Source organism: Heptranchias perlo, chromosome 10, assembly GCF_035084215.1.
Source record: "Heptranchias perlo isolate sHepPer1 chromosome 10, sHepPer1.hap1, whole genome shotgun sequence".
Lineage (NCBI taxonomy): Eukaryota > Metazoa > Chordata > Chondrichthyes > Hexanchiformes > Hexanchidae > Heptranchias > Heptranchias perlo.
The window spans coordinates 60673332-60693405 of NC_090334.1; the positions used below are offsets into that span (position 1 = coordinate 60673332).

The 20074-nt window shown below is 43.9% G+C and overlaps 1 protein-coding gene and 1 long non-coding RNA gene across 2 annotated transcripts in view; one reads left to right on the forward strand and one right to left on the reverse strand.

The window, feature by feature from the left end:
* The window catches only part of LOC137326627 (uncharacterized), a 74440-nt gene that overhangs the window by 49035 nt on the left and 5331 nt on the right, over nucleotides 1–20074 (forward strand). The gene's annotated exons all lie outside the window — the stretch shown is intronic.
* Nucleotides 12626–20074, reverse strand: part of LOC137326625 (uncharacterized) — a 113559-nt gene continuing 106110 nt past the window's right edge. The window contains exon 2 of the mRNA XM_067991911.1: nucleotides 12626–14912. Within this exon, the coding sequence (XP_067848012.1) occupies nucleotides 12918–14849 (1932 nt within the window). The 5' untranslated portion in view covers nucleotides 14850–14912 and the 3' untranslated portion in view covers nucleotides 12626–12917. The remainder of the gene's footprint in view (nucleotides 14913–20074) is intronic.

Below are 20074 nucleotides of genomic sequence, written 5' to 3' on the forward strand. Positions count from 1 at the left end.
TAGGTGTGTGCTGTAAAGATTTCAGTTCACAAATTAATATGTATCTGGGGGTCAAGTTTATTGAATCCCCTAACTTGTATTGAAGTCCGTACAACTGCTTTTATTTTCATATTTAAAATATCGTTAATTGTTTTTGGCTTGAAAGGCAGAATTGCAATGGACGCTGACATTTTCTGGGGATGCCTCCAGGTTCCCTTGGAAAATAAATCTCATGTCTCTAGCACTCGCATCTCCCTTAAGTAATTTCTAAACCCACCATTGCTTTGAACTGCACTCTCCTACAATAAAAGTGATGAAATGCTGGGTGTACCTACTAGCCCAGCCCCACTGCAGCTTCAGTCTACCACCTTGTCTTCCAGCTTTTGGGGGTGGGGGGGCTGGACCAGCTTCCTTAAAGCTGCTAGTTAGCTTTTGCCAGTTTTCTAGGTTGACATGTGTGTTTACTTGCTGATTTAGTGGAGAAAGCACTGGGTGTTCTGTCATAATTGGCACTGAACTGTTACAAGGTCTGTGCCCTGCGTGGAAGGTTGATTGAGGTGAATGTTGTTGAAATGGCAACTTGCAAACTTGAAGATTTGTAAAGCTGATGTGCTTTATTTTTATAAAAGGGACCTGGGATTTTTCAATGCACGACCAGGGTAGTAAATGGGTCACTCGGGGGGGGGGGGAAAGCAACATTTTGGTTTTAAAACTTTATTTTTCTCCCCCACTTTGTTTCTCCACTCTACACAACATTTGCCCAATAAGGCAAGCCCCTGCTAGAAAAGTGCCAGGGCAAGATCAAAAACATACTGTAAAATGCTTCTCAGTCCGGGGCACCACTTGATTGGTTTACCAGATGGTTATTGTACCATGAGCTGAATTTTTGGATCATTTGCCTTGCCATGGGCAAAAGGCTCAGAATTTTTTTTCTTCTTAATTTGGTTTTGGGAGTAGTTTTAATCCAGTTGCTTTTTTTGTTTTACTTTTTAAACTTGCTATAATCACGGGTGAAGGTAAAATTTGGAAATGCTCATTTTTGTGGCCAAAATGCTCCATGAGTAGCTTTACACTGAAAGTCCTTTAGGAAGGGAGGTGATGTAAATCGAGATTTCCATGCTAATAGATATACAAATGCTCTTTCCATTTGTGCCAATGGGGGGAATTTCCCACGGCTTGGCAAAACCGGCAGCTGAAGGGAGGTGGGAGATGCCGAATCCAGCAGGTAAGCACTTTTCCAGCACTGCTTGTGGGCCAGGAGGAGCAGGGGTGCTTCCTCTCGGCCCCTAGCAAACCTGCCCTGATCTGCCTCCCCCCACTGCGATCAGCCGACCCTCCCCCCACAATTGGCCGCCACCCCCCAGCGATGTATCTCCCCGTGATGTCTCCCCCCCCTCGCGATCTCTTCCTCCCTCCCTCCTCGCTGTCACGTTCCAATCCTTCCCCCCACAGAACCACAATCTTCTCTGTCCCCAGCGGTCTTCTACAGGAGGCTTTCCCGCCTGGAAGTCGGCCAGCCTCTCCATCTGGCCAGCTGCTTGGCAGCAAATGGAGTAAAAAAATTCTAATGAGGTCCTGCCGTTAAATTCGGCAGGACCTCTGCCTTCCTGGTATTTCTGGGTTTTCCAGCCGCTGACACGCGCCTCCCTCCCTCCCCGCCTCCCCCTAAATATCAGGGCCGATGTCTCAACAGCAGTTCACCAATTTGCTGTAAACTGTCAATTCATCTGAATTCTGCTTTTCAAGTAATAGTGAACAGTCCTGTCAGAAACCAAGTATTAGTAGCTAATTGGTGAAAAACAAGCTCTCTCAGACGTTTTTATTAAGCAAACATTTTGCAAGTAGGATTCAAGCCAGGAATGGAGATTCTGCATGTTGATTTCTTTCCCTGAAAATTCATGAAGTGTTTGAAAGAAAAAGTAATCCCATCTTTACATTGCTGTTATTGATGTTAACAGCAATTCAAATGAGGTCATACTCTTACTGCTAGTGGCAGTGGGCACCAACGAGAGATATAGTTTCAGTCTAAGATTCTGACAGCAGTAATGCTTCCAGCAACATAAATGGAAAGCAGCTTGGCAATAGAGGCAGCCATGGCCTTTTTTTTAGATGGAAGCAGCTTGAGTGTTACTGTACAAGCCGACAAAGTGGACCTTCCCGACCACTGTTCACGTGCAGAATTTCCAACTTCGGCGGGGGGCATAAATCTGGCCGTGGCGGATCAGCCACTCGTTAGACACCTCGTCCGATTTTCCTTTCCACTGATTTCAATGCCAAGCAGTATCCCAAGCCATTGAGCCGGCTGTCAAACTGGAAGCCGCAACTTCCGAGCGTCCAGGGCGTCCACCTGAAACTGGTGTTAGGCTCCTTGAACATGCTAATCAGAGGCTTAATGCCTATTTTGGAACCCGCCTACAAATTTGGCAGAAATTGAGTCTGCTACGGCCTGACCAGTGGTCCTGAAGGCCGCCGACAACAAGGTACGGAATTTTTTTTTTTACTTACCTTAGTGTGGAGCAAAGAGGAGCATGCTGCCGGCCCAGGCTTGCCCCCATCCCATTCACATCCCCCTGCCAGGACCTACCTGCGGGCCAGCTCTGTGGCCGAGCCAGCCAATTTTGCCAAGGCCCTGACCAGCAAGCTGCATTGGGATACCAGTTTTACGGAAATGAAGCCCAAGGCCCAATTTGGAGCGAGCCTCGGGCTCACGTTCCAGGCTCGCCGCCCACTTTAAGCCGGTTTCCAGCGCAAAACCAATTTCTCGGCCTTTATTATGGTAAGAGTTTCCATGCCTGCTTTTAAAATAAGAGATCCTAATAATAAAGAAGAAGGTTAGAAACTGTTGCTGTGATAATACACAGAAGCTTTATCATGGCTGGCAATACAATCAGGCACTCCAATCATCAGACTGATCGGACAGCTTACCAGTACCAAAGTCAACACGAGTGAATTGTAGTCAGTCTCCTGAGTGGAGAAATTTGTCATATCTCGCTGCAGGCCATTCTGTTTTTAGAATGCCAAGTGGAGAAATGAAAAATATCTCTTGGTTGCGAGACCACATGCAAGGTATAAGTGATCTGAAATAAGAAATGAAAATGCTGTGAATACATAACAGGTCCCTCAGCATCTGTAAAATGTACACACATCAATACACAGAGTATGGAAATGAAACTGGGAAACAAGAATCATTAATTAAGATTGAATATCATGAAATAATAGCAGTAATGGAAACATGGCTGCAGCAGCATCACAATTGACAATTAAATATTCCTGGGTATAAAAACTTCAGAAGGGATAAGGAAGGAAGAAAGGCAGGATGGATAGCAGTATTCATCAGAAATAATATCATAGCACGAACAAATAAGAATTGAAATTGCGAAATGAGCAAAACAATAGCAAGGGATCACACATTACCTTGAGTATATTGTAGAGCACCGAACAGTGGAAAGGAAGTTGAGGGTGAAATTTGTAAAGAAATTAGAGAGTTGTTTATTGACAAAAGAGTTATAACTATTTTATAACTCTATAATTGCGAAAGTGATTGTAATAAAAAAGGGGAGTTTTTTTTGCAGTGTGTTCAGCACTGTTTTCTCAGTAAAATATGTTGCTAAACAAGAAAGGAAGCATGACTTGACCTGATTTGGAGTAAGTCTGTAATTTTAATGTAGGGCAATTTTTGGGAAACCATGACCACGATATAACTAAGAACAGAAAAGTTGAGGACAAGGTTACTTGACTGGGAAAAAGAAAAATATAGCAAGGTGATAGACCTGCTGTGGACCAGCATTTGCAGTTTTTTTTTATTTGTAAAAATGATCTGGGGCTTTAATGAGTGATGTACGTAGGTTGTGTGGTGACAGCATATTGGGGTTCTGTGTCACAATGATAGAACATATAGTCTCCCACTTAATTCGTGATTTCAACTATTTTGGGTGCTCAGCGATTCCCCAGAAGGAGATGAATTCTGAGGACAAATTGCCTTGTGGCCAGTACAAAAGCAATGTTAGCAGAGGCCCAGAGACAGCTCTATTTCCTGGTTGCAAAAGTGCATGAATCATGCAAATGGAGGGGCCAAAAATGCATTAAAATTAGCAGCAGGGTTCCCCAATGGTGGCTGCACTGGTTTATCCAATGAATAATTGACCCATGTAGACTAGGAAGGTTTATTTGCAGATATGTGCTGAATTCAACTGATTGCAGCTGAGGTGCTTGGGATAGGAAGAAAAAAAAATTGCATTTACAAAGCACCTTATCACATCATCCCAAAGCATTTCAAATCCAATAAATTATTTTTTGAAGTGTAGTCACCCGCCACGTAGGCCAATGAGGCAGCCTATTGTGCACAGCAAGATCCCACAAATAGCAGTTCCTCACTGTGGTGCATTTACCCACTGACTTTTTTAACAGAAAGAAATACCTCTCTAATGTTACTAGAAAACAGGATAGAGAAGGCTTCCAATATCAACATCAAATCAAATTTTTATATTCAGTTTTCTTACCAATTTGTAATCTTTAGAATCTCATCGGTTCACATGGAATCAATCATGTAAAGAAACTATTTTCTTTTTCCCCTTCTATATCACTTTTCACTTGGCATTTTCCAGTGTGGAAGCTGACCTTTGCTGAGCTTTGCAGATGCATAGTAAGTTAAATGGCACTTGTACTGTCAATTGGTATACATTGGTACTCCTTTTTTGTTAACCCATAAGTAGACATTGGGTTGCCCAGTGTAATTAAACAAAAAAATTAACAAAAGTTAATAATTATATATATTATATAATATTATTCCCTATAAATACACTCCAGTCCCTGCGGTGCCCACCAGCAACGGAAAATCTCAAGAATATGCCTTTCCTGTTAACCCGTAAGGAGACACTGGGTTGCCCCAGTGTCATCAACCCAAATAAAAGAAATCTAGCAAAAATGTCCCCTTTTTAGAGAGGCACAACTAATAGAACCCCAGATCATACAAAACAAAGGAAACTTATCAAATTAAATAATAATGTTGTTGCTAGTGTCCACCGGTTGCAGAAGGCCTCAAGTGTATTGGCGGACACCGCATGCTCCTTCTCCAGGGCCACCCAGGCAGTTTCATTGGTATTTGATGATAAAACTTTATGGAATTATAAAATTGCAATTGCAAAGAATTACAGGAGACTGGTTGCATTTAATTGCTCATAAATGGAATACAACATTACACTGGTCACTGCCACTGAGTTCCATTCTGTCAACATGATTCCTCTTTATTTAACAATAATTTACACTTATAAATTGCTTTTTAATGCAGTGAAAAGTCCTAAGGAGCAAATTGGAGGACTTCCTGTTGCATCTGCTCCAGGGCCTGCCATCCACAGGTCCAGGATCGATTGAAGGCACCATTCTGACTGCTTACCAATCTTCCAAGGCATGTGCACCTGAGTGCCCTTAAAACGAGATTACATGGTATCCACTGGTTTGCTTGAAGTCTTCCCCGACTGGTGGGCACCGCTGGACGCTGTCTCATCAACAACAAAATCTGGATCCTAATCTAAAACTTTGCACATGCAGTTTTAGTTTGACTGGGCCACTTGTATCAGTGGTTATCTCCTCCTGAGAAGGGCATTTCTAGCGGTATTTGTCCTGATGGTGTTGGGCTCATGCCCAGTGCCTCTCTCTCAGCCCACATCAAAATAGTTCTAAAGCCCTTCACAAGGGGCAGTTAATGGACAACGAGCAGCAAGTTGGAGTAGGTTTGGGGAGTTGACTGAAGGTATGGCTGATAAGGTAGGTTTTGAGGAGGCCTTTGAAGATGGGAAGAGATGTAACAAGATTGAGCAGTTTAAAAAGAAAAGTTCAGAATGTAGGGCAGTGATGGCTGTTAGTTCTGCCAATGATGGTGGAGGTGGATGCAGGGTCAGAAGAACGGAGAGTACAATCTGGAACTTAGGGCAGAAGAAGACTGCAGAGGTAGGTTGGAAATATTTATAAATGAGGATGAGGATTTTGAATTCAATGTGCAGTCTTGGTGATGGACCAGATGTGGGGTTTGAAGCTCACCTCAGATTTGAGTAGGATACTAAAGTTGTGCACCATCAGGTTCAGCTTGAGTAAGCAACCAGGTAGAGGAGGCAGAGATGATGATGAGATGGCATCTGAGCTCATCTCATTCTCAAGATTCCAAACAAACTGTCAGGAACTGAAAGTTGAAACAGTCTGTGTTGTACCACCTGAAATAAGGCAGAGGAGGGAAGAGAGAGGAAGAACCTTGCACAAAGTCAAAGTCTCTGCCTATCACATGTAAAAGAAATGCATGAGGGCTCCTGATGGTTTAATTAGTAAACATGATGTGGAGATGCCGGTGATGGACTGGGGTGGACAAATGTAAGGAATCTTACAACACCAGGTTATAGTCCAACAGTTTTATTTGAAAATCACAAGCTTTCGGAGATTATCTCCTTCATCAGGTGAGTGAGTGAAAGGTTCTCAAATCGCATATCTTATATTGGGCTGGGACACGATCACACCAATCAAAGGTGTCGTTGGTGTTCAGACAGGTTAACCAAGGAAAACAGTATGTCCCAGTATACTGAATACACAATGGGTCAATAGCAGAGCTGAAATACTTTCCTCTGGAAGGCCTGATAATCAGTGTAATACTTTTAAGGATAGATTTTGAGTCCTCATATGTGATGAGGTAACTTGCACGGTGAAAGTCTGCATTGGATAATGGGGGGCAGCATGCCCATAGGTCACCATGCTTGTGGCATTTGAGGCACCTCGTTGCATATGAGCAATTGGAAAATCTACCCTTTTTCGTGTTTTTCTGAAAATACCAAAAATCTCCTGATGCCTTAAAACAGCACAATTTGAAGCAGTTGCAAATAGTTTATAGATAAAATCAAGAGAAAGAGGGCATTGGTTATCTTACAAGATGTCTTTAAACATTCATATTCTAGAGTGGAGGACTAATTGCTGTGGTTGCTGTGTGTAGCAAAATCAGAAATCAGTTTAATTTTTGAATGCACTTGCGTCACTACACATGGTGACTAGAGCAGTTCTTTCCCCATTATCCCTTCTCTACCCACTTCTGTTCTCACTTCCCCCACATTTAAAGAAAATAATGCCAGAAAGTCAAAAACACTTTGTTGAAGACTGAAGCTATATACAATTTTCTCTGATATTGCATGTCCCATAAGGATTTGATCTATGTTGCTTTTAATGGAACAGCTGCATTATGTAGAACCTAGCAGTCTACAATAGGTTTCATTTGGAGTGCTCCATATTTCCAAAAGTGTTTTTTCTTTTTAAAAACTGCTATTTTTGAACAGAACTGTGGCTGATGCAATTGGGTGGTGCTTAATTCCGTGGCGTTATCAACATCTTTACTTTTTAAAGAAATGGCTGAGTTCTTGGGACATATAAAAGGAAGAATTGTGCTTAACTTATGCCAGTATGTTTAACACTTAGTGGAGGAGTTAATGTGAAGGAGGCCAAAGCTATACTAGGCAACACAAAACTGGTATTAGCATTTTATAACCAGCAAAATGTGTTTCCCAAGTGGAAAAATGTATGCATTATGCAGTCATTCCTTGTTGCTTTACTCTCACCCAATCATATAGGGGATTAAATTGGTTAACCTCCGAAAATGGGCGCTTGGATCGCAGTGTGCGATTAACCCGTGCCTGGTCGTTGCGATGCAGGTAGCGCATAACGTTCGTGCTGCCTGGTGATTTCAATAATTGCTGCGTGCAGCCAGCGCTATCTGCGCTTTTGAGTGGCTGCATGCACCAGCAGAGGGTCCCAATATCGGGAGCAGCTAGCACCACTTAAAAACAGCCTGCACCTCTTAAAGGGGAGGTGCACTACGGCTGCAGGAAGTGGTGGAAGTCAATTGTGAAGTGAATCTGTGCTGCAATATAGTGAAGTATGATGATAATGGGAACTCTGGATTTTTTTTAATGAGCAACAACTTGGCTACTCAAAGTTTTCAGGACTCTTATAGTTTCAAAATATAAGATACTGGTCGAAACGGAGTCTGAACAGAGATCAGAAATCTCACACGTAAAACACAGATGCAAGTCTCATCCTTATGTTCAAAAACTGTTGTTTTAATTTAAAATATTGAATAAAGGTTGCTCAAAACTAGATCCCACATCCACCAATCTGCACGCCAGACCTCGCCAATCTGCCAATCTAAGTTTGTACCGGGCCTGCAGGAGAGCGTGCACCAAGGTTCTCTGATGATGCACTAAAGGCCTCGGGGCAAGAGGTGGACAGAAGGAGGGGCATTCTATTATCACAGGGGGTGAGGGGGTCAAGAGGCCCTCCAGACATCTGTTCCCAAGGCAGTGGGAGGCAGTAGGGGACGATTTACGTCATAATCTCCCTACTCTACATGCTGCCGGCATTCGTTATGTGCGCAACCATCTTTACCAAGATGGGGTCCTGCGCACGTCACGCCAGAAGTGTGCACGTGCATCTTGGACGCCATTTTCGGGGCTTAGGTGTCTGCGTAGCACCTTCAGAACGGGTGCTAGGCTGCCCAATTTAACCCCCTTAGATTCTGGTCCCAACTAAATATGGTATAATTTGTAACTTCTCAGGTGGCCCACTAGATGGCGCACCGCAGGCACCATGTTCACATATGGCGGCAAAAGTGATATGCTCCATCACAAGCACACTGTTGGTTGGTTGAGCGTGTATGCGAGGGACAGGTTGTTCAAGTTAAAGAAGGTCTCTACCTTGTTTGTGTGTTGACATCCACTGAAACATAAACTTGTAATTATGACAGTATGAATCGAGTGTGTTGCCTCTTCATCATGAGCAGATTTTCTGAAAATTTGCAGCATGATAAAAAAAATACTTTTGCCCCATTTTCAAACCTTTATTCAAAGCACAGGGTTAAATTTGGTATGCGATGGTGAAGAGGAGCATTTTGCTTGCAAAAATACTTTATGCATTCCCACATGTTGATGGATTTTAAACTGTATACATCCAAAACTTAAAAAAAAACAATTATCCACCTATTTGGAGTTTGTAAGTAACATGCCATGTATGTTTTTTAAATAGGCCAATGTAAAAAATTTCACAGAGGCAGCAAGATCTTGATTTCCAATGAACTTAGCCTCTGCTTTGACGAAGTGATCTGCTTTACTATCATATTATTGACAGATTTGGTTTTGCTTAAGAACATAAGAACATAAGAAATAGGAGCAGGAGTAGGCCATATGGCCCCTCGAGCCTGCTTCGTCATTCAATATGATCATGGCTGATCTTTAACCTCAACTCCACTTTCCCGTCCGATTCCCATATCCCTTGATTCCCCTAGAGTCCAAAAATCTATTCATCTCAGCCTTGAATACATTCAATGACTCAGCATCCACAGCCTTCTGGGGTAGAGAATGCCAAAGATTCACAATCCTCTGCGTGAAGAAATTCCTCCTCATCTCAATTTCGAATGGCTGACCCCTTATCCTGCGACTATACTCCCTAGTTCAAGACTCTCTAGCCAGGAGAATAGGTCCATTCTACTCAATCTATCCTCATAGGACAACCCTCTCATTCCAGGAATTAATCTAGTGAACCATCGTTGTACCGCCTACAAGGCAAGTATATCCTTCTTTAAATAAGGAGACCAAAACTGTACGCAGTGCTCCAGGTGAGGTCTCATTAAAGCCTTGTACAACTGTAGTAAGACTTCCTTACTCTTGTACTCCAACCCCCTTGCAATAAACGCCAACATGCCATTTGCTTTCCTAATTGCCTGCTGTGCCTGCATACTAACTTTTTGTGTTTCTTCTACGAGGACACCCAAGTCTCTCAGAACACCAACATTTAATAGTTTCTCACCATTTAAAAAATATTCTGTTCTTCTATTCTTCCTACCAAAGTGAATAACCTCACATTTCCCCACATTATACTCCATCTGCCACCTTCTTGCCCACTCACTCAATCTGTCTATATGCCTTTGCAGACTCTTTGTGTCCTCCTCACAGCTTACTTTCCCACCTAGCTTTGTAGTGTCAGCAAACTTGGATACATTACACTCGGTCCCTTCATCTAAGTCAATAATATAGATTGTAAATAGCTGAGGCCCAAGCACCGATCCTTGCAGCACCCCACTAGTTACAGCCTGCTACCTGAGAATGACCCGTTTATTCTCTGTTTTCTGTCCGTTAACCCATCCTCTATCCATGCTAATATATTACCCCAACCCCATGAGCCCTTACCTTGTGAAACAACCTTTTATGTGGCACCTTATCGAATGCCTTTTGAAAATCCAAGTATAATACTTCCATTGGTTCCCCTTTATCTATCCTGCTAGTTACATCCTCAAAAAACTCTAATAAATTTGTCAAACATGATTTCTCTTTTATAAAACCATGTTGACTCTGCCTAATCATATTATGATATTCTAAGTGCCGTGTTACCACTTCCTTAATAATAGATTCCAGCATTTTCCCGATGACCGATGTCAGGCCAACTGGCCTGTAGTTCCCTGTTTTCTCTTTCCCTCCCTTCTTGAATAGCGGGGTAACATTTGCTGCCTTCCAGTCCACTGGGACCGTTCCAGAATCTAGAGAATTTTGGAAGATCATAACCAATGCATCCACTGTCTCTGCAGTCACCTCTTTTGGAACCCTCAGATGTAGGCGATCAGGTCCAGGGGATTTGTCAGCTTTTAGTCCCATTAGTTGGTCCAGTACTTTTTCTCTAGTGATATTAATTGTTTTAAGTTCCTCACTCTCATTTACCCTTGGTTCCTCACTATTTTTGGTATGCTTTTTGTGTCTTCTACTGTGAAGATAGATACAAAGTATTTGTTTAACACATCTGGCATTTCCTGATTTCCCATTATAATTTCTCCTGTCTCAGCCTCTAAGGGACCAACATTTACTTTTGCTACTCTCTTCCTTTTTACATACTTGTAGAAGCTCTTACAAACTGTTTTTATATTTCTTGCTCGTTTACTTTCACATTCGAACTTCTCCCTTCTTATCAATTTTTTGTCGTCCTTTGTTGGTTTCTAAAACTCTCCCAATCCCCAGGCTTATTACTCTTCTTGGCAACAGTATAGGCCTCTTCTTTCAATCTAATACTCTCCTTAACTTCTTTAGTTAGCCATGAGTTGATCACATTTCCCATGGAGTTTTTATTTCTCAATGGAATGTATATTTGTTGAGAATATTGAAATATTTCATTGAATGTTTTCCATTGTTTTTCAACTGTCAAACCCTTTAATTTAAATTCCCAATCTACCTTTGATAACACACCCCTCGTACCTATGTTATTGGCTTTATTTAAGTTTCAGACTCTAATTTCTGACTTAAGAACATAAGGACATAACTTTCAAACTGAATGTGAAATTCTATCATATTATGATCTCTCTTCCCCAGAGATTCTTTTACTGCGAGATTACAAATTAACCCTATCTCATTACATAATACAAGATCTAAAATAGCCTGTTCCCTGGTTGGTTCCATGATGTATTGCTCTAGGAAACTGTCTCGAATACATTCCATGAACTTGTCTTCCAAACTACCTTTGCCAATTTGATTGGCCCAGTCTATATGCAGATTAAAGTCCCCCATGATAACTGCATTTCCTTTGTCACAAGCTCCCATTATTTCATGATTAATACTCTGGTCCAATGGTATTGCTGCTATTAGGAGGCCTAAAAACTACTCCCACCAGTGTTTTCTGCCCCTTGTTGTTTCTAAATTCCACCCATATTGATTCTACTTCCTAATCTTCCAATCCAAGATCCTTTCTCACCACTGTCCTTATGTCATCCTTTATTATTAGGGCTACACCACCTCCTTTTCCATTCTGCCTGTCTTTTCTAAATATCATGTGACCCTGGAATATTTAGTTCCCAACCTTGGTCATTTTGCAACCATGTCTCTGTAATGGCTATTAGGTCAAACCCATTTATCTCTATTTGTGCTATTAATTCATCTATCTTGTTACAAATGCTCCGTGCATTCAGATAAAGAGCCTTTAATTTTGACTTTTTACCATTTTTTTCCTGTTTTGACCTTACTTGTTGTTGCACTATTATTGGTAAACTCTCTGTCCCTTCCTGCCACAATCTGCTTATCTTTACCCAATTCACTACACTGTCCTATTGTCTTAACGTTTCTCATTAGATTTCTAAACTTCCCCTCACCTGACCCCTTCCCTCCCCTTTTTAGTTTAAAGCCCTGTCTACAGCCCTAGTTATTCGATTTGCCAGGACGCTGGTCCCAGCCCAGTTTAAGTGGAGCCCGTCCCATTGGAACAGCTCCCTCTTTCCCCAGTACTGGTGCCAGTACCCCATGAATCGAAACCCCTGTCTCCCACATCACTCTTTGAGACACACGTTTAACTTTCTGATTTGTTTGTCCCTAAGCTAATTTGCACATGGTTCAGGTAGTAATCCAGAGATTATTACCTTTGAGGTTCTGCTTTAATTTAGACCATAGCTCCTCAAACTGTCTCAGCAGTTCCTATGTGGACCACGACAACTGGATCCTCCCCCTAATGCTCCAAGTTCTTTTCCAGCCATGAGGAGATAGCCTGAACCCTGGCTTCTTCCACTGACAGTATAAACTAAGATGTGGAGATGCCGGTGATGGACTGGGGTGGACAAATGTAAGGAATCTTACAACACCAGGTTATAGTCCAACAGTTTTATTTGAAAATCACAAGCTTTCGGAGCTTTCGTCCTTCGTCAGGTGTGTGAAGGTTTCCATCAAAGCACCGCATATATAGGCACAGAACAATGCCTGGTGATTACAGATAATCTTTCCAACTGCCTGTTATCACACCTCTGCATGGATGGTGTTCAGACAGGGGAACATTACACCTAAGACCACAGAATACGCAAGCGGTCAGATCACAAAGACAGAGAGAGAGAGAGAGAGACAAAGAATGGCCAGTTGTATTAAAAACAGATAACTTTTTTTCCCCTGGTGGGGTTACATGTAGTGTGACATGAACCCAAGATCCCGGTTGAGGCCGTCCTCATGGGTGCGGAACTTGGCTATTAATTTCTGCTCGACGATTTTGCGTTGTCGTGTGTCTCGAAGGCCGCCTTGGAGAACGCTTACCCGAAGATCAGAGGCTGAGTGTCCTTGACTGCTGAAGTGTTCCCCGACTGGGAGGGAACCCTCCTGTCTGGCGATTGTTGTGCGGTGTCCGTTCATCCGTTGTCGCAGTGTCTGCATGGTCTTGCCAATGTACCATGCTCCGGGGCATCCTTTCCTGCAACGTATGAGGTAGACAACGTTGGCCGAGTCACAGGAGTATGAACCATGTACCTGGTGGGTGGTGTCCTCTCGTGTGATGGTGGTATCTGCGTCGATGATCTGGCATGTCTTGCAGAGGTTGCTGTGGCAGGGTTGTGTGGTGTCGTGGACGCTGTTCTCCTGAGAGCTGGGTAATTTGCTGCGAACGATGGTCTGTTTGAGGTTGGGTGGCTGTTTGAAGGCGAGTAGTGGAGGCGTGGGGATGGCCTTAGCAAGGTGTTCGTCGTCATCGATGACATGTTGAAGGCTGCGGAGAACATGGCGCAGTTTATCCGCTCCGGGGAAGTACTGGACGACATAGGGTACTCTGTTGGTTGCGTCCCGTGTTTGTCTTCTGAGGAGGTCTATGCGATTTTTCGCTGTGGCCCGTCGGAACTGTCGATCGACAAGTCGAGCGTCATATCCCGTTCTTACGAGGGCGTCTTTCAGCGTCTGTAGGTGTCCATCACGTTCCTCCTCGTCTGAGCAGATCCTGTGTATTCGCAGGGCCTGTCCATAGGGGATGGCCTCTTTGACGTGGTTAGGGTGGAAGCTGGAAAAGTGGAGCATCGTGAGGTTGTCTGTGGGCTTGCGGTAGAGTGAGATGCTGAGGTGCCTGTCTTTGATGGAGATTCGTGTGTCCAAGAAAGAAACCGATTCTGAGGAGTAGTCCATGATGAGTTTGATGGTGGGATGGAACTTGTTGATGTTATCGTGTAGTCTCTTCAGTGATTCTTCGCCGTGGGTCCATAGGAAGAAAATGTCGTCGATGTATCTGGTGTATAGCGTTGGTTGGAGGTCCTGTGCAGTGAAGAAGTCGTGCTCGAACTTGTGCATGAAAATCTTGGCGTATTGGGGTGCGAATTTGGTCCCCATGGCTGTTCCATGTGTTTGGGTAAAGAACTGGTTATCGAAGGTGAAGACATTGTGATCCAGGATGAAACGGATGAGTTGTAGGATGGCGTCTGGAGATTGGCTGTTGTTGGTGTTGAGTACTGAGGCTGTTGCAGCGATGCCGTCATCGTGGGGGATACTGGTGTAGAGTGCCGAGACGTCCATCGTGGTGAGAAATGTTCCTGGTTCAACTGGTCCGTGGGTACTGAGTTTTTGTAGGAAGTCTGTAATGTCGCAACAGAAGCTGGGGGTTCCCTGTACGATGGGTTTCAGGATGCCCTCGACGTATCCAGAGAGGTTCTCACACAGGGTTCCGTTGCCTGATACGATAGGACGTCCGGGTATGTTGGCTTTGTGTATCTTTGGGAGGCAGTAGAAGTCTCCCATGCGGGGAGTACGTGGGATGAGAGCACGTAGGATGCTTTGAAGGTCTGGATCGAAGGTCTTGATCAGTTTGTTGAGCTGGTGGGTGTGTTCTTTGGTCGGATCTGTGGGTAACCGTCTGTAGTGTTCCTGGTTGTCCAGTTGTCGGTATGCTTCTTTGCAATAGTCTGTTCTGTTCTGTATGACGATGGCTCCTCCTTTGTCCGCTGGTTTGATGACGATGTTGCGGTTGGTCTTGAGAGCGTCGATGGCGTTGCGTTGTGCTCGGGTGACATTCTGGACTGTCTTGTGAGTGCGGCTGATGAATCTGGCGTTGACGCATCTCCTGACAGCTTGAGCATACATGTCAAGCTTAGGGCAGCGACCCTCCGGAGGAGTCCAGTTTGACTCTTCTTCGGTTGCTGTAAACTAAAAAACTTTTGTTAGATAATGGCTAAAAACATCAGGCTAAGAACTGACTACTGCATTACACAATCTATTGTTTCAGCTCGTACAAACTGCAGTCTAGCACAAAGTTAATTGTAAGGAATCTTACAACACCAGGTTATAGTCCAACAGTTTTATTTGAAAATCACAAGCTTTCGGAGCTTACCTCCTTTGTCAGGTGAATAAAACTGTTGGACTATAACCTGGTGTTGTAAGATTCCTTACATTTGTCCACCCCAGTCCACCACCGGCATCTCCACATCATAGCACAAAGTCTTCTAACAAGGAAACAAGATAACAGATATTAGCAGAACTGAGAACTCTTCCAGGACGACTGTTAACCTCGTTAGCCTCAAGGCAGACAGCTGCCTTGGAAAAAGGACACTCGAGATACCCTTGGCAACTAAGATATAAAAGGGTCAGCATAGCTATGGGTAGAAAGACATCCCAGAGCTACCGATCCGTTCATCAAGAATACCCAAGAGCCCTGGGTCTGATCAACGCACGATCTAGGAACGAGGCACCAGGTTGTAGATCTGCTTGCTAACTAAAATATAACTGCTTGTTAATCTGTACCATACTGTAATGTAAAATTGGCTACTGATTTGTGCCATGTTGGAGTATCGATAAACTCTCATACCCCAAAAGGAAACTCACTGTCAAATCTGTAAATCTGCTACAACTTTTATGCATAAAATACTGAGTTATTAGCTTATAATAAGAAATTCATTCCTAGATCTCTACTGACCAACCATCTTGGAATGTTAGCAATTGTAGGCCTGTTTTCCATCCGTGCTGTAGTTTGAGCTTATTTCCCAGACTGTAGGGGTCATTTTCACTTTGGGCGATAGTGTAATTAGTACAATATCGGCTCAGCCACCCATTAAACATCTGTCCCAATGGAAATGAAAATCAGGAGTGTTCTATAACGGGTGGCTGAATCAATATCACCTGTTTTACACTATCGCCCAAAGTCAAAATTACCCCCGTATGTGCTAAACACAATAGAAGCGTGAGTGAACTGTGACTGTACCTCATCTACAAATCCCACAGAGATAAAATAACCTTTAAAACAAAATACACTGGTGAGGGGGAAATGATCACAAGTTGTATATTTTTGTGTTGCCTGCACGAAACTACAAACCTTCCTTTTTTTTTAGCACAAATATGTCCAATGTTTAAGCAATTTTGAATCTGTCTACTCTCAAGACTTGCACCAAATGGTATGTAGTCATTGTGTAAATATTGCTCTATTTTGCTTTTTCTATGCTGGCTGAGATCAGCTAATTCAGCACAGACTCGGGAATGAACCAGGGACCTTACTGCTCTGTATGGTTCAGTTTCACAGAGTCATTGGGACAGCAATTGTAACCCCAAATGTGGGGTTGAACTATCCCATGGTGCAGCTCCACGTATGCCAATAATTTCAAATAAAATTGCTGGACTATAACTTGGTGTTGTAAAATTGTTTACAATAATTTAGAGGGCAGGCTGTGCTAAATTTTCCGAAAGGAGTCGCTCCCGCTAATTCAAGTAAGATAAAGAAAAAAAAGCCTTGCATTTATATAGTGCCTTTCACAACCCTTGGACATCCCAAAGCGTTTTACAGCTAATTATGTACTTTTTGAAATGTAGGCACTGTTGTAATGTAGGAAGTGCGGCAGCCAATTTGCATGCAGCACGGTCCCATAAACAGCAATGAGATAATAACCAGTTTATCTGTTTTAGTGATGTTGGTTGAGGGATGTTGGTACAACCTGACACAACCTTGCGAAGCAGAGATAAAAAGTCAAGTCTCCTATAACAAGCGCAGGTATCTGTCGAGGGTGTATAAACGGAGGCCCAAGGGCAGCAATGATCGATGACAAAACTGCTCAGGTGTTGTGGCATCTCATTTGTTGCTCCCTCATGAATTCGTCTAACTTATCTAAATCATGCAGCGCTGAGGGAACCCCGAAGGAATTCCCACCCTTTGGAATGGTGCTATTTAAATGGCAGCAGCAACTAAGAATAATGAAGGAAAATGCTGGAGAATAAAAATGCAAAATGGCAGACCACACCGCAAAACCAACTAATGCATGGAGCAAAATGTAATTGCAAACCCTGCAAAAAAATACAAACACTTTTAATAGTAACTCAACCAAAACATTTTTGAGAAGCCGACTGGAGCAGGTGAAGTCCCAAGACTCCTGATTCACTCCTTTAATATGTGTAAAATGCATGCTGTGGGTGGACCCTTGCCCGAAAACATGAGATTTACTGTGGGACCAAATTTAAATGTTAGTGAGGCTCACAACTACATGTAGCATGGCTCATTCTGTCCCCTAAGTCATATAGGAACATAAGAGCATAAGAACAGGAGTAGGCCATTTAGCACCTCGAGCCTGTTCTGCCATTCAATGAGATCATGGCTGATCTGTGACCTAACGCCATATACCTGCCTTAGCCCCATATCCCTTAGTACCTACGGTTAACAAAAAACTATCAATCTCAGATTCAAAATTAACAATTGAGTTCGCATCAACTGCCGTTTGCGGAAGAGAGTTCCAAATTTCTACCACCCTTTGCGTGTAGAAGTGTTTCCTAACTTCACTCCTGAAAGTCCTGGCTCTAATTTTTAGGCTATGTCCCCTAGTCCTAGACTCCCCAACCAGCGGAAATAGTTTCTCTTTATCTGCCCTATCAGTTCCCCTTAATATCTTGAAAACTTTGATCAAATCACCCCTTAATCTTTTGAATTCCAGGGAATACAACCCTAGTTTGTGTAATCTCTCCTTGTAATTTAAAACTTGGAGTCTAGGGGGTAAATTTTAAGGGGAGCCGGGAAGAGGGCAGGGGTGAGAATTCCTGATGAGAAACCGGAATTTCGGGTTTCCTAGACGTCCTTACGATTTTGACGTAAGGGCGTCTTTCATTTTTTTTCTGTAGGTTTCCTGCCCGACAGGCCAGCTAGATTGACAGGCTGGCCGTTAGTCGGATGGAAGAGCAGGCAGGGAGCGGATGCCAGCAGGTAAGACTTAGATTGGGTGGTGGGGGGAGGGGGGGATCGGTCATGGGGGGGGGAGAGGGGGTTATCGGGAGTATCGGGTCATCGTGGGGGAATCAGTCATTGTTGGGGGGGTCAGTTGTCAGGAGGAGTGTCGGACATCAGGGGGTCAGGACCGGGGGTCATCAGGAGGGGTCGGGGATCATCGGGGGAGAGGAGTCAGTCATCACTGGGAGTCATCGGGGTCAGCGGTCATTGAGGGGTCATCAGGGGCTCAGTCATGGTTGGGGGATGGACATCGTTGGGGGGGGCCGGACATTGTGGCGGGGTTGGAGATCGTTGGAGGAGGTCGGAGATGATGGGGGGGGTCAGAGGTCATGGGGGTCAGAGATCATTGGGGGTTCCGAGATTGTGGGGGAGTCGGAGGCCATGGGGGTCGGACATCGTGGGGGGTCGAACATGGGGAAGGGGTCAGCTGATCGCACGTGTGGGATCACGGCAGGTAGTCTTGATGGGCCTGGAGGAAACACTCCTGCTCCTCCGGGCCCACAAGCAGTGCAATAAAGGCACTTACCCGCTGATCCGGGCCTTCTCGCCTCCTCTTATGTGGTGGGAAGCAGAAGGCCCGGGAATCCCGGCCCCCAGGAGTTTAAATAAAAAACCTGTCAAAATAAAGGCCCGCAGCCTCCTTAAAAGATTTTATTGACCGTCCCGCCTCCTGAGAGTGAGTTGGTCGCCCGCCCTCAACATGACTGTTAAAACTGGAAGGGGGCAGGTTGGAGGCGGGTTTTACTTTTTTACAATTTTTACCTTCCCACCCACCCCAACCCACCCATTTGTGGGGTTAAAATTTCCGCCCCCCGGTATCATTCCAGTAAATTTACACTGTACTCCCTCCAAGTTCAATATATCCTTCCTAAGGTGCGGTGCCCAGAACTGAACACAGTACTCCAGGTGTAGTCTAACCAGGGTTTTGTATAGCTGTAGCATAACGTCTACCCCCTTGTATTCTAGTCCTCTAGATACAAAGGCCAGTATTCCATTAGCCTTTTAGATTATTTTCTGTACCTGTCCATGACATTTTAAATATCTATGTACATGGAGCCCTAAGTCTCTTTGCACCTCCACTGTTTCGTGCTTTTCACCATTTAGAAAGTTCTCTAATCTATCTTTTTAGGTCCAAAGTGGATGACCTCACACTTGCCTACATTGAAATCCATTCGCCACAGTTTTGCCCATTCACGATATACAACATGGCCGAATCAGCAGCACGTATGGGAAGTACATTTTCCAACTCATGTCTACCACCAACAAAATGCCATTTCACCAATGCAGCCTTGGGAAATCAGGGCGCTAGTTTAACATAGAATCATAGAAAGTTATGGCATAGAAGAAGGCCATTCGGCCCATCTTTTCCCTGCCGGCTGAAAAAGAGCTATCCAGCTTAATCCCACTTTCCAGTACTTGGTCCGTAGCCCTGTAGGTTACGGCACTTTAAGTGCATATCCAGGTACTTTCTAAATGAGTTGATGGTTTCTGCCTCTGCCACCCTTTCAAGCAGTGAGTTCCAGACCCCCACCACCCTCTGGGTGAAAAAAATTCTCCTCAGCTCCCACCTAATCCTTCTACCAATTACTTTAAATCCATGCCACCTCTGTTAAGGGAAATAGGTCCTCCCTATCCACTCTATCTAGTCCCGTCATAATTTTATTTACCTCAATTAAATCTCCCCTCAGCCTCCTTTGTTCCAAAGAAAACAACCCCAGCCTATCCAATCTTTTCTCATAGCTAAAATTCTCCAGCCCTGGCAACATCACCTCTGTACTCTCTCTAGTGCAATCACATCTTTCCTGTAATATGGTGACCAGAACTGTATGCAGTACTCAAGCTGAACAAGACAAGGCTGAAGCTTTTGCAATCATCTTCAGCCAGAAGTGCTGATAGGATGATCCATCTCGGCCTCCTCCCGATATCCCCACCATCACAGAAACCAGTCTTCAGCCAATTCGATTCACTCCACGTGATATCAAGAAACGGCTGAGTGCACTGGATACAGCAAAGGCGATGGGTCCCGACAACATCCCGGCTGTAGTGCTGAAGACTTGTGCTCCAGAATTAGACGCGCCTCTAGCCGAACTGTTCCAGTACAGCTACAACA